This window comes from Linepithema humile, chromosome 6, assembly GCF_040581485.1.
Source record: "Linepithema humile isolate Giens D197 chromosome 6, Lhum_UNIL_v1.0, whole genome shotgun sequence".
In the NCBI taxonomy this organism is placed as follows: domain Eukaryota; kingdom Metazoa; phylum Arthropoda; class Insecta; order Hymenoptera; family Formicidae; genus Linepithema; species Linepithema humile.
Window position 1 is genome coordinate 4,856,564 of NC_090133.1, and position 14,834 is coordinate 4,871,397.

The following is a 14,834-nucleotide window of genomic DNA, read 5'->3' on the forward strand; positions in this document are numbered from 1 at the left end:
ACCCTTATATCTTCAAAAAAATCATAATAAGGATTAAAACACTTTCCGAGATTCAATATAAAAAAAAGCATGCACAAACTCGTGCCAGCTGGTGATGATTTAAATCTGCATTTAATTAAAGAAATACTCATTAGTGTATGTAAAACTAGATTTCTAAGTGTATTGAGTTAATTTCGCACCCTCAACCACGCTCTCATTTGGATTTTGGTACGCTTTGATTAGATATCGAGATAATTTTTACTTTGTTCGTCGAATTATCCAAAGCGGCAACACTTAGGGCACTTATTAGCGCTTCCACCCTAAGGATGCGTTCGGGGCCCGTCGCTATTTACCTACCAACCACCAGTCGCGCTTCCCTGGCGTGTGTACACCTTGAAATCGCTCCGTGTACGTCTGTACCGTGTTCGTCCGTCCATCCGTGCCTACTCTCCTGCCTGTCTCTGTCGGTGCTTGGGTCCGGTACCGCCGGTGGGATAGGACGGAGTTGCCGCGGTGGAAGGAGTAGTAAGCGGCCTACGCAGTTTCAACCTGGGTCCCAGCTTTTATTAGTTCTTCAGCGCTCGGCGGAGAACGAACGGAGAGAGAAACGAGCGGCGTGTGTGCGTGGTGTGGCGGCGGTGGTTTGCGCGTCTGCAACCCTCCCCCTGTGGTCCAGACCCCCCCTTGTCAACTGGGTTAATTCATCCCGAGACGGCGAAGAGACGCGCGAATTTTTCACGAGGAACCGCGCGAGGTACGAATATCAGTGTTATCGGCGACGCGGTATCGATAAGAGTCGAACGGAAGTCAAACACGGATTGCCTTCCGCGCCAAGTATCGCATAACATCGAGTGACTCCGGAATATCCAACAGTGCGAGACAGTTTGACAGATCGGGTTGCTCATCCGGTCTCGAGTGTCCGGCCTTGGGAGTTACGTCTTAAATGTCAAATAATAACGACGACAAGTGCCGGAAATCCGCGGCAGAAAAAAGGGGACCACAACAGTCGCCGATCGGTGTTAAGCGGTGGTGTTAGTCGCGCGGATTCGCGGTCGGGTGATAGTGACAGTTGGCGAACGTGAGAGTGTACCGCGACGTGTCTCTCGCCGGAAAAGAGACAGAGTCCTCTCGCACCTTCTCGCCGCTCTTCTGGTCCCGCTCGGGAAACCGATCGTACCTGAAGAGGCGTATCCTTAGCGCACCGGATATCTAAGTGATCGGAATGCTACTGTGTCAGTGAAGGTAAATCAAATAACGATAGGAGCGAAGTGACATCGATACGAAAATTGACAAGACAACGACAACGACGACGACGACAATAACGACAAGGATGACATTGCCATAAGTCAATTCGCGGGATCGAATCGGCAGATACGCTCAGCTCGATTACACCGCGAGTCGCCGCGCTAATCGAAAGGGAAACGGTAGAACGTCTTCGGTAGATCGGAGTAGGGTAGGTTCTGCCGTGTGCTCTTGCGCGGAGCCGAATAGATTATAGAGAACCCTACGCGCGCGCGCGAGAGCGCGAGTTATTTCGCGCGCAGATTGGATCTGCCGGCCGCTCCGCTTAGCCGGTCGGACGCCCCGGCAAACCAGAAATCCAGCGGAAGGGTAATATCCCATTAACTGAAAGATCAATTAACTCGCGTTAACGGACACTTTAATCACTGGTGTGCAGCTAGGCGTTCTCGCGCGGTGTGCGCCCGCGAATCTAGCCGTTTAATCTGCCCGTGCCGAGATCAAGTCGACCGATCATATGCGAGCCCCCTCGCTCGCTCGCAATAGGGGAGCGATCGCGATACGATGCGGGACGGAGCAGGATATCGGAATGTATACGCGTATTATTCATTGATGCGGCTACATTAACGACGCGCCGACGTTTGAGTCGACGTGCGAATTGTCGACGCGCGAATAAACATTTATGGAAATGTCCACTTCTGACACTCCATGCGAGTCTGTCCTCAAGAATATCTTTCTCGATTAGTCGAGTCTCCCGAATTAATACGAGCGATTTACGATCGCGTATTACATAATAAGTCGAGTTAACGCGCCTCTAAATCATCGGATCTGTCGCGCGCTTGTCGGATGAGTTTTTTAATAAGTCACAACAACATTATAAAAGTTGTTTCTTATAATTCCCGTATCAATTGCTGATGACAGCTAGTTTGATGGTTTGTTTTTCGAGAGACTTTGATGGAAAGCCTTATGAAGAAAAATTATAAAATTGTAAAGCAGACTTCAAACATATAATATTTATAATATTTCGTTTATTAATTAATTTCCGATTCTAATCAATTCTGATTAATTCCGTTATATCTTCGTTAAATCTAACAGGATCGCGCATTTCATTGGAATAAACATATTATTCAAGTATCGAAAATATATTTTTCATTTCACATTGCAAATATTGGAATCTTATCAAATATATACATATATAAACATATATACATATATATACATATATTTATAAACTTTTAAAGATAATTATCAAAAACTTTGTAAAATTAACAAACAAAAATTTCTATTTCTATTCAAGTTAATAAAAATCTAAAATATAATTCATTATAATTTTGGTATATTTAAAAAAATATAATCAGATAGAGTTCATCTCATTTCAGTAGTTCAAAAGTAGTTTAAGTAGTTCAATGATCAGACAATTCGAATCTTTCTATCTTCAGTGTTGCAATTGCAAGAATAAGTTTGTCTCAAAACTTACTTTTACTTAAAAATAATATTATGACGTCCCATTGCAAGAATCGTTCGCCCTAAATCGACTTGATGTATAGAACCTTGATTGCTCCTTTTTCCGTATTTTCTTCGCGCCGTTTTGTTTCGCCTGTCCGCACTCGCGAGATGAAGATCGCGCCCATCAGCCCGAGGTGCAAAATCCCCTCTCGCTGAATCTCCGATACGGTTTTATCGCGGCGGTTTCAACGTCCGGCGGGCGGATAGAGACGCGCAGCTGTGAATAAAGAAGACGAATACGCGAGACGTGGTGCAACGATAAGGAACGGGGAGAACTTTCGGCCTTGACGTGTACGAAGTGTGTCAGTGTTACTCGCGCGCGAGCGGGAAGGAGACGGGAGAAACGCTTTCGATGGGAGAATCGTCCGCTGCAGGATCCATTCACCATAATGCATCCGCGTAACGTGACCCTTCGCGAGGCGTCCAGATTTCTCTTGCTGCCCCAGGGATAAGCGATGGCCGCCGCTTCGCATAATCAGGCGACGTGGAAGGTGCGCGCGGAACGTAACAGCGCGTGTGCAAATAAAGTGATCGCACCGGTTTTTTGCGCGAATGTCGCAATAGCGACTTGTGATTTCCATTTCTGGTATTTGCGTCAGACTTGTCGTGTGCATTACCGTCTCCAGCGCGTTCTATTAGTTTTGAGTTATGTTTCCGTGTCAACTAGAATGCTATTATAACGGTTCGCTTAGACTATAGAAATCGAACATAAATAAACGACGTAAACTGATTTTTATCGATTCGATTATTATCCAATGATGAACTTGAAAAGTTTTGTATTGAATTTCAAAAGAGTTTAGAAAATTAAAGCAACATTTTAGTGAATTATTCCAAAACCATTTTTTCTAAACCATAATATTATTGAATCGTTTTAACAGTCTAAACAATATAATAATGTCCGACATTAATGGATTTAATCTTGAAATTTTAATCCTTCTATGAATACATAATGACAATAGTTTATATAATTCTATCTACTTTTCCAAATAAGAAACGTAATCATTAATCATCAAAGTTTTGAATAATGCTGGCAGTAAAATACTGTGGAATATTGGAAGCTTGTAACAGCAATATATCTTGATAACATCAGCGTATGAAAGCAAAATATTTAACACGGACATATTTCAAAAAATTATCTTTAACATCTGATGCCGGAAATCACGTGGCAGCGATCAGCGTGTACGAAATGCCTTAAACACGAGTTCGAGTGAAAGCGTGAAAATATGGAGCAACTAAAAAGTCGCGACGGGTTCCAAGCAGGCCGGGGAGGAAACGGCATCGGGACGAACGACCTGGAGAATTCCGAAGTGCCTGCAAGCGCCGAAGATACCATCTGCCGGCAAATTGTGTCGAGTGTAAACGCGGGGATTCATCCCGAGCAGAGTGCTTGTAAGCCGTTAGAGATAAAGCTCTCATAGGAATCTACGTGTAACGTCGCGGGAAGGGCACAGCATCGAAGCAGGAATTTTATAAGTGAAGCCGCTGCTCACACACTCGCGCGCGCTAGGATCCTCCCGGCTTTTACACGAGCGCGCGGCGCGATTCCTCTCGTTGCGCGCGCGGCGATCTAAATTAAAATCTTTCCTCGGCACCGCGTCGATTCTCCGACTGCGCGGCGTAACGGGTGACGGCTAGGGAACGAAAGGCAAGTCTTGCGTTTGCGAGAGCGTTGAGAAAAATAAGCGACAGGCTTGCACACGGAAACGCCGCGATGCTCGTAACGTCCAGTCAAGATGGGCGTATATTTTTTTCGATCGTACCGTACGGCACAAATTTATTGGACAGTCTGGCAGTATTAACCGTAAAATGCATCGCTTCGCCAGTGAAAAAGTAATGAGATAAAAACGATTCTCATCAACTTGTTTTCGCGAACAAGCACCCTCGATAAACGGCTTAACGAGAGGCCGACGTTTTAATTTTTCAGTGTTTAAAATCTTAAGAAAAATAATCATTTTTAATTATTGAAAGTGATAATAAAATTTTGTATTAATTTGAAAAATCTATCAAAAGTTAATTATTAAACATTATAAACAATTAATATTAATATACAAACAAACTTCAAAAGTAAAAGTTGCAATTATATAGCCCGAAAAATTAAAAAAAAACTCAAATATGCAAATTTGTATCGGTAATAATTTAATTGTTAAAATGTATCTATTTATTAATTTATTACTAAAAGTAGAAATAAGATTACTTTATGTCTTGATATAAAAATTTTGCTCCAAGATCTGTGCAAAAAAAAGATCTCGTGTATAAAACGCGGTCGAGAAATCTTCTACACTTCAGGCCTATCATTAATCTACTGAAATTACGTAGTGCTCTTCTGGAGCACCATGTATAAACCGCCTATGATAGGCGCTCCATTTGGATTCCCCCGTGCTCTATAATCCAGCATCAGCTTTCTAATAGCGGTCGCGGATTGCGATCTGCGATTGCGGGACGCGAGCCTTCGCACCTCCGAGGGCTCGGCCAGGCCCTTCGCATCCGGACGGACGCTACCTACGATTTTATTATCGGCTTTCCACACGCCACGTCAATAAAAGTCAATGAAGAAGGTGCTAAACACTTTGCGCGCGAAACGGGAGTGTTTATTACGTCTTAGTATCCGAACGCTCGCACGTACAAAGCTAGCGAATAGTGTCGTATAACCTGGGAATTTGTGGTTTTATTGCCGGCGCGATTCTGATTTTCGCGCTATTGCCCCGTAACGAATGTTGAAATATTTCAAAGACAGGCGGACCGTTAGAGGTGGAGGAGGAATAATGCTAGGCGACATCGACCAACGACTTTGTTGTGCTCTTTTATGTCTTTCCGACCTTTTATTCTTACACGCGGAAGAATTCTAATTCTAACGTGTGAAACGAGATAAATTCGACCGCGCCTTTGTCCTCACTGCTAATGACTAACCGATGAGGACACCGTGGACATGAAATCACCGCGGAATTCGGAACGCGAGTGTTGTCGCACGCTCCGGCAAAAGAGGCTACGTTTTTATTATTCCCGCTTGCGCTGTTATGCAACATCCGGAAGCGGCAAATGACATGCATTAACAGATTCAACAACATCGCATGTGTGTCAGCGGGCTGGCAAAAATTGTGGGATTTCCGCCATTAATAGCTGTTTGATACTAAAATAACAATAAAAGTAGCAAAATGTATCGTTGAATTTTATCTTAAATTTACGTCGATAAGAAAGTCGTTAGAGAGAAACACACAATATATGTAGAGAGAATAATATTTTTTTGGAATAAATTTACAGAGAATACAAAATATAATATTATTTTTGCGCAACCAATAATAACATGCAGAATAACAATAATAAAATATGCCACTTATGTTTTCTTGAAAAACAAGAAAAAACAAGAAAAACTGAAAAAAAAATATTAATACGATCACGCTTTAAAAGTTACGAAAAATAATGATGTTTTCGTCCGGCTTTAATGCAAGTTTCTTTGCTTGTTATCAACTATCTTAATTCCCGACTTCTCTCGTAAGGAGGAAAAAATATTTGCTACAGAGTGCACAAGGTAGAATTAAAATCGCAAGAATATAGCCGCACTTAGCGACACTCTTATCCCTCACTTTACTGTTATCCAGCGGCGTGGCGAGTAACGAAGGACGCATTAGAGGACCCGCTCGTACATTAGACGCGGTCTGGTCGAAAGCCGCGCTCGTCGCCCATTTCTTTTTTGCCCATCTCCTCCCCGGATCGAATCGTGTGTTTCTTCGCGCGATTAGGCGAATAGGAAGGCGCGTGGGAGTCGACAGGAAAGCCGCCGTAAACTCTTCGGTCCCGAAAAAAATATATTAACGTCAGTTTTTATTGCGGGGTCCCCACCGACACGCAAACTCCGCAGAGCCACGGGGAGCGCGACGGGATCCTGGTCCGAAGGACTCCGCGATCCTCTTCGCCAAATATGGCTACCGAGCCTCCAGAGAGTATCTTAATCCCCGGATCGGACTCATGCGAATTGTCTCATTTGACGCTGGTGTCTCCTCCCTTGCGCTCTCGCGGGGCTAATAAAGTCGTTGAATGACGGCTCACCCCCGTCCACACACCGTGTCACGGTGTGTCACGTATGCGAGAACTCGCCAGGACGACATGTCACTCCGGTCAGATGTCCTTGAGAGATGAATGCGTGCGCGCGCGCGGGGTCGCCTTTATTTGTTTCAAGGGCGGATGAAACGCCGACCGCGAATGGACAAAAGCGCGCGATGAATGTTAATTTCTCTTCCAGCAGGTCTTTCGGAAGGCTTCTCTCAATCAACTTCATTTAACGAATTCTCTCCCAGAATAATTTATCTCAAGTTACAGGAGTAAAGCTCAGAGTAAAGCTTTTCAATCGCAGTTTTATTTCAAGAACTGTAGCAATTTCTGTTATTATTCTTTCTGTTATTTTTAGATATTATTGAATTATTTATATTTATATTATTAGTCGTGGATTTTTTATATTAAAAATACAACAAGCTTTTTTAATTATGCATTTCAGAGAGAGAAAATTTCAAAAAAATTGCTAAGAAATATAATGAGTTTAAAATTTTACGATAAATAATAACGAAGCAGTGTTTTGATTACTAGCAATGAACTTTGAAACGCAGCGTGCAGTCGGTTGCGACATTAAAATCACTTCGCTCATTGTCAGTAAGCAAATCGCGACGAAGGTCAACTTTGTGAAAAAAGAGAATACACTGTTTTTACGCGCGATAGCGCGAAAAACATCTAGCAAAATGAAGTGTTTATGATGATAATGAATAGTCTTGACGCTTCCGCTTGAGTGTTGTCCGAGCGACCATCGTCAGCGGTATTTTTAAACCCGGTTTTTCTTCTTTTTTTTTTTATCGAAACGACTGCGTCGATCATATGTTTTTATACGCCGCGTGAATAGCGGGGATTGATTGCTTTATAAATTCACGTAAATCGTGAAAACGAATAACGTCGACAGCTGATCACTGGAGCGAAACTACTACTTTAGGTCGTTACGGATCTCGCCGATTAGAATCAACGTATTTGAGAATACAGGCATCTCTTGTTTTTGTTCGCAAGTAGAAAACGATTCTACATCCGATACGCGCAACATTGCATTACACACGTTCCATCGATCACCGAAGTATTATGAAGCAATGTATAAACAGCTGTATCATGTGATTTGGTTATTATTAGACGAATAGCTTTTTTGTAAGCGCTGGAAGCAGGAAACTGAATGTGAAAACTAAAAACTGTCAATATTCTCATCGATCTACCATCGACTGAACATTTACAGAAAAATAATCTTTTTAATAAAAAATAATCTTTTTAATAAAAAATCAATTTGTATATGTAAGATAATTTTTCGTATATTGAATAAATTTATAAAGCAATATTTAAATCTAATTGAGGCGTTATTTAATATCCGACAAATATGAAAAACGTGACAAGTGTGAAAAGAGACAATCAGTGATTCACAACCAAACCGAATCGGGAATTAATTAAAGTCGAGCCAATGTCGTAGCTTGGAACGAATGACGCGACGCTTTGGAGCTTCAGATTCTATGAAATTTAAATTAAGTGTCGCGCTTATAGATCGTAATGTCGATAGGAAAATCGCGCCGACTTACACGCAGAATCCTACGGATTACGAGCCGCGATAGCGCACTTAATGCGGACGAATATCGGGGAAAAGGCCGTGACAGAAGTCTTATCGCACAATCGCTCCTATTAACAAAGTTCTCATCAGTGAATTCATTGCCGATATTATGCGCCGTCATCGCCGTCCCTGTCACTGTCATTATATCGTTGCATGTATCTCAAGTATTCCATCTGCCTGCATGACGACAATGAGAACCATTATCACTCGCTGCGTTTATCATCATCCATTGCAGTTGGCATACGCGCTGCAATATAGACACGTCGCACGATGCCTATCATTTCTCTTTCTCTGTCTCACGTTTCCACGCGTGCGCGCGCGCACACGCAGAAACGGCGTGTACGGAAAGCGCGCGTTCTCGAGCACAAACTGCACTCTCACGTGGAACAATTCAGTCGATTGTTTGTTTGGAAAGTGGAGTAAGAGTCGAGTCTAGAAGAGCATGTTGCAATTGATACCATCAATTACACTGTTTAATGCTCATTACGCGTTTAATTGCTACCTAGATATTGTAAAAAAGACCTATTATTCTGAAAAATTTCCAAACAGACTTTCGCGATTTCTATCAAACGCGCAATTTCGTAATCGCAGAACGAAAATGAGATTAAGAACGTAAATCTCTATCAACGAGATTATCTCAAGTAAGACCGATATCAGACTATGGCGCTGGAAATTGAAGATTGCAAATTGGAGATTGGAATTCGACCCATCGGGACAAAGTGGGCTAAGATTGAGATTGCTTGATTGATCGAATTCTAATCTCCAGTCCGCAATCTCGATCTCCAATGCACACAGTTCGATGCGGGCTTAAGAGCACAGCTTTGCTTGGCTTACAGGTCGGTGATCGGGTGTGCTCGTGAAAGGAAGAGAGGGGTCGGGGGTGAGAAAAGCTCTGGGGTGGGTTGGTAAAAGTGTAACACGGCACGAGAGTGAGAAGGGTTTCGTTCGCGCGAACGAAACGGGAAAACGGTGGTCCTAGCCGGTCTTGTGGCATGATCGGGAGAAAAGGTGGAGAGGCATGATGCTCACGATACAGCGCACGGAGTCGTTGAGAAGGGGAGAAGGCTGCAACCCTCCCGGCACGCATTTGCTACCTCCCGTCGCGTCCGAGGCTTCCGTTTCCGAGTGGAAGCCCGCCGAGAGGAGCGTCTCTTTCAATCGAGACGTCCACGTGAAGAGGATCGGTGAGTCCAGGCAATATCACACCATACGAAATCCCGCATATGTAGCGGAGCGAGAGAGATCGAGAGAAGTGGCGCTGCTTGATTTTTCGGGGTCTGATGCTGCGTCGGCTGTGTCTCACAAAGCGACATTCCTACATACACATTCCCGAGAATTTGCATATTAATTAAATCTCGCGGATATTCAAATCAATTCGACGAAGGAAAATCATGATCTATTTTTAGCGCGGAGAAGCGACTTTAATTACACTTCGCCGTACAGTTTTACACACTCTTTTATTCGAGGCGTAAGATCTAGATTTAAATTTAAAATTTGCAGATTTAGATTGAAGCATAAAACTATAGATAAGCTATGGTTAAAGTTAACCGACGACTTTCGGCAAAACCGGCTCCGCGTCGGAGAGTACACCGGGATGGTCCAGATACCGTTTACCGAATTAAAATTTAATAAATGCGGAACTTACTACATGTCCACAAGGACGATCTTCCGGTACAACTCGCGGCATACGAGCATGCATACGCGACCAGAATTTAATGCGCGTTACCGCTATAAAAGTGCGCGCAAAGTCAGTTAAGAAAAAAGATAGAGAGAGAGAGAGAAAGAGAGAGAGAGAGAAAAAGGAGGAAGGTCGGGAGAGATCGCGCAAAACGATTTTACTCCGCGATGCCGCGATGTCTTGTATTTCAGAAAAAAATTACGGGCCGGCCCTAGAGAGCGATCCCAGATTGTAGAAATTATTCGTGGCGACTCCTCTCTTGCTAGCCTCGGCCACGGCGATCTCGTCTCTCGCGATCACCGTTTCCGAGAAACGTCTCGGGAAATTATGCGCTCGGTCGTGCGAAATTCCGCTGAGGCGCGATACGACAGCATCGCGTTCATCTTGTCGAGATGAGGGCGCGAGATGAAAAAAATGTCCAAACTATTAATTAAAGTCTAATTAAAACTGCGCGCGTTCGTAATTTTGCGTTCCAACTCCTCGTTCTAGATTTCTTTCGTGATATTCTAATAAAGTTAAATCGTTTCATTTTAAGGACACGTACTGCTATTTACATCAATTTTATATTATAAAGTCAACCGTCGTAAATTTATCACGCAAAAATCGATAGAATTTAGAAAAAAAATTGATGACGTTTAATAGAATAAAAAATAACTATCGATTCAGTTATTAGAAATGCATCTACTCATTGCATTTGATGAATTCATGTCTTTTACGCCAACGTGACATTTATATGTAAACGCGAGGAAAGATTCTCGAATTTCTCAAATAGGAGCGATCGACAAAAGCCGAGACGTCAAGCAGCGCCATAGCGCTACGAGCTATTGTAATTCGCCTAACTTGTGTCTAACTTGTGCAATTCCCTCGATATCAGTGTATAACATACTTAATCAGCAGAGCCTGCCGCAGACTAATGGCACGAAATAATTGTACGCTATGCGATCGATCCGTTTCGCCTATACGTTATCTATTAGTATCAGTACTGGCATTAATTGTGGCTAATCGGCCATCGATCGCGTAACAATAACCATAACGATGATGTTTCTCTCCTCCTCCGAGGATGGCGGCGGTCACAGTGACCTTGACATCGTCGAGGTCGGTGAGCCGTAGCCATCTCGGATCCAAGGGGAGACGATTTCATTGAAGGACGCGCACCTTCGCTGTCTCTCGCAATTCTCTTAATACAATATGTGGGATTGTAATGGTATTGGTGTATGTGTGTGTGTGTGCAGGACTCAACCATTCCTCTATTACTACCTAATTGTTAATTATATTAATGACCCTCTTATGCTAAGCGAAATAAGTTGATCCGTATTGCGTCCCGCTGAGTCTCCAACAACTTCACTGAATTTTTAACACATGTCAAGCCTTTCGCTGCGAAGGCTGTGTATACAGAATGTATCGTAATTTGTGAGAATTAATTTTAAAATTCCAAATGTTTTGGCGACCAGTGAGTTTATTGACGAACATTAAAACTTTCATTATATATTTTAATCATTAAAAAATAAATGAAACATATCCGTTCAAATAAAAACCTACTAGAAATCGATTAAAAAGTAATATTTCATCAATTTTTGAAATGCAATACATTCTGAATGGACTAGTCGTGACTAGAATAAAGAATTTTTTTTAATTATTATCAGCAAAAATTGTACAACTGATCTGTTAAGCCTCGAGGATGCTGAATCGCACGGTCACTATATTACGCTAGGTCACGTAGATACACTAAAAGCGGTATGCTGAAATCGCGCTTCTATCTTGTTTATGCGCAGTTTCAGGAAAGCAACTTAATATGCCACACACCACGAGCAACGGCGAAGTACGGGATAAACATGGCAGATAAAGCTAAACGCAACGAACCGTCGCAAGTTATGAACGTTTCCGCTTTCCGTGTATCGCCAATGCGGCAATTGAAATTAATTCGAATTTCCAACATCTTGTTTTGACAGCTTAGATTGCCTTTAAAAATATTCGAAAGTCAGATGTGTAATTAAACTGCAGTGGTGCAACAATGTGCATCTCACGAGTACCGGCGCGGATAAAATTAACTCGCGCCTGAAACTTAATACGCGAAAAGCTTTCTTTGAACATTTTGAACGGTTTCTAATTTAAAAATTATTAACTGTTTCAAGATACTTTTATTTTAAAAAATTATTTTAAATATGATTATTCTGGAGTTCTGCATTAAAATTATAATACAGAATACAATAATCGACATCTCATCCCTAATTAGCATCGATTATTAATAATGTAAACAAGTATTTCTGAAAATGTTACGAATATCTCTTCAAGGCTCCCTTCTCTTTCACGGGATATACTTCGATCGACAAGGTCGAGTGTCAACGTTGCGATTGGATGCGGTCGATGAACCCTCACCCGTTCCATTCACTTTTTGTGATGCGACCAACAAAAGCGCACGCTTCCCTCAGTGCGATTTACCGCGAAATCGCGATAATTGACTCAACCCGGGAGAGCGTAATTAAATTCGAATACTTATCATACCGGCTTATAATCCTCGATCAGTGGTAAAGATTATGAGGTCGGAGGTTATCTCCTCAAAAAATATTCTCGCAACACTTGCAATTTATGTCTATTCTTGGAAACTATTTTGCGGGGAGTTATTTTGTCGTTTTTAGATTTCGCGAAACTTTTTTCTTTTTTAAATTCCGTAGAACCTACAGCCGAAGGTTAATTCTTTAATTAACAATTCTCAATTATTATATTAATAAAATATAATTGATTTTCAATGATGTCAATGTTTCGCAATTATATTTTCATATTAATTAATAAAATAAAACACAATTTGTACATGTTGTAGAAACTTTTTTACCAATCAGAAGTGTTCCGTCATTCAGAAAAGCGATGCTAAAACGAAGACGGGCTGCACCGTCCGATAAAAAGTCTCAGCTCCGAACCGGTGCATTAGCGGTCGCACCGTATTTCTTATTATACCGGCGCGAGGTGTGTGTTTCTTATTATCCCTCTCCCCCCTTTCTCTTTATCTTTCTCTCTTCCTTTCCCTTCTCATCGTCAATGCGGGCGGTCTCGGAAAGTCAGCCTAGTTGGGTACAGCATTGCGTTCGAGCATGTGCCTCTCGTCGAAGCTTGTTAAGGGCCCCTTGTGTCGTCCGCATTATTCCGCCTGCCGGCGTTTCCTGGATCGTCGCGTGCTCCGCAATCGCGGAGACCGGCCGTAACCCGCCGGTGCACGCGCGCCGGTGTGTATGTGTAACGAGGTGTAATACGCTTTGCGATCGCGCTGCGATCTTCGTTAGATCGCTAATGGACGCCGCACGGAAATGCCTCGAGATCCGCGAGAAATTGATCGTTGTTCGCGAAACGGGTACGGACTGTGGTCTTTTTCCCCTTCCGGTCCGGTTGCTTTGCCGAGGTGGCAAATGTCACGCTAGAATCCTTTCGCGACGGAGAATAGTCCGGATAGAATATTTTTTTTCCACCTGAAATGGAAACAACGACGCGCGGCGAGCTTAATGATAACGCGGCTACGTTGTGTAACGATCAAGTCGCGTACGCGCACGGGCAGAGGATATAAGGAAGTGCTTGGTCGAAGCATCGAATGGACCGGTATCGTGAGTCAACAACATAGAGATCGCGTATCGGATACCTCGCGTGTAAGCCATCGTCATTAATGCTGTTACACGAGCGCGTTAATCGCCTTTCTTGCCAGAGAAATGCCAACGTGATCGATCTTGAATTAGCGGTCTTTAGGTATCGGTATCGACATTAAGGCGGACATTACAATTGCTAATTCCCATCTTGCGCGACAGTATGTTGCAATTACCACAAGATGCGTGCCAAAATAGTGATTTTTATTGTTGCACAATAATATCGCACAGAATTTTCTTCAAATTTTTCAACTTCGAATCATCGTTTTTTCTTCACGATTCTACCGTTTCACATTTTATGTAATTGTTATACGTCTTCCTGTTTCGATATTACGCTTGAATCTCTGTCGGCTGCATGTCGAGTAGACAGCGACCGGCAGAAACGAGGAAATATATATATCGGACAGACCGGTATTCCGAGTTGAGAATATGAGAATCGCATTGACATCATGCAAAACGTGCTTAGAAAAGCGGGAAGAGCAGCGGGAATAAGAGGTTACGTAGGTGAAACGCGTACAGATTACAAGAATACAAATTAGCGCGATCCGGCTGTCTAGCAAGCGCATCCAATATAGAGAGTCTCTATTGAGACGAGTTTACCGACAAAACGAAACTTTCACTGTAAAGGAATTTGATTGAACTTTCGCGTTTAATACCGGCGGACAACCCATTAGAAGTCACGAAGAGTTCAGGACGAACTCTCGGAACTTCGGAAGATTCCACGAGACTCGTCGTAACGAGATTCTCTCGCGCGGCGCGCTTGCAGTCGTAATTCCGCGGTTCGCGGAAGACACGTTGATCGCGACTAGTCGTCTGAGAAACAGCGGAGAGAAAACATTCCTCTCGCAATTATGACATCATACGCTAAAATCATTCATCAGTGTCAACGCCGCGGGTTTTCCCAGGTGTTTACTCGTCCAGGTGTGCGCGTCCCCGGCAATCAATCTTCGGAAATTAGCTTTCGCTTGTGCAAAATTCTTACGCGATAAAATCCAGAGAATGAGATAATAATACGGGAGGGAGAGTGCGAGAAATGTAAAATTAGCGGAAAGTAATACGTAATAATGAAGATATTATACAACTGTGAAATTTTACGACCGTCCTTTGCGAGAGGGCTTCGCTAACGAGGAAACTCGCGTGTCGAGAGTCAAGCGAAGATACTTGAAGAAGGTGCAACGAAGGA

At 42.9% G+C, this 14,834-nt stretch overlaps 1 protein-coding gene across 1 annotated transcript in view; it reads left to right on the plus strand.

Annotated features, from left to right (window-relative positions):
- The first annotated feature begins 585 nt into the window (after positions 1-585).
- blo (bloated) overlaps positions 586-14,834 on the plus strand; it is a 110,125-nt gene continuing 95,876 nt past the window's right edge. The window contains exons 1-2 of the mRNA XM_012375227.2: positions 586-1,221; positions 9,184-9,531. Of these exons, the coding sequence (XP_012230650.1) occupies positions 9,366-9,531 (166 nt within the window). The 5' untranslated portion in view covers positions 586-1,221; positions 9,184-9,365. The remainder of the gene's footprint in view (positions 1,222-9,183; positions 9,532-14,834) is intronic.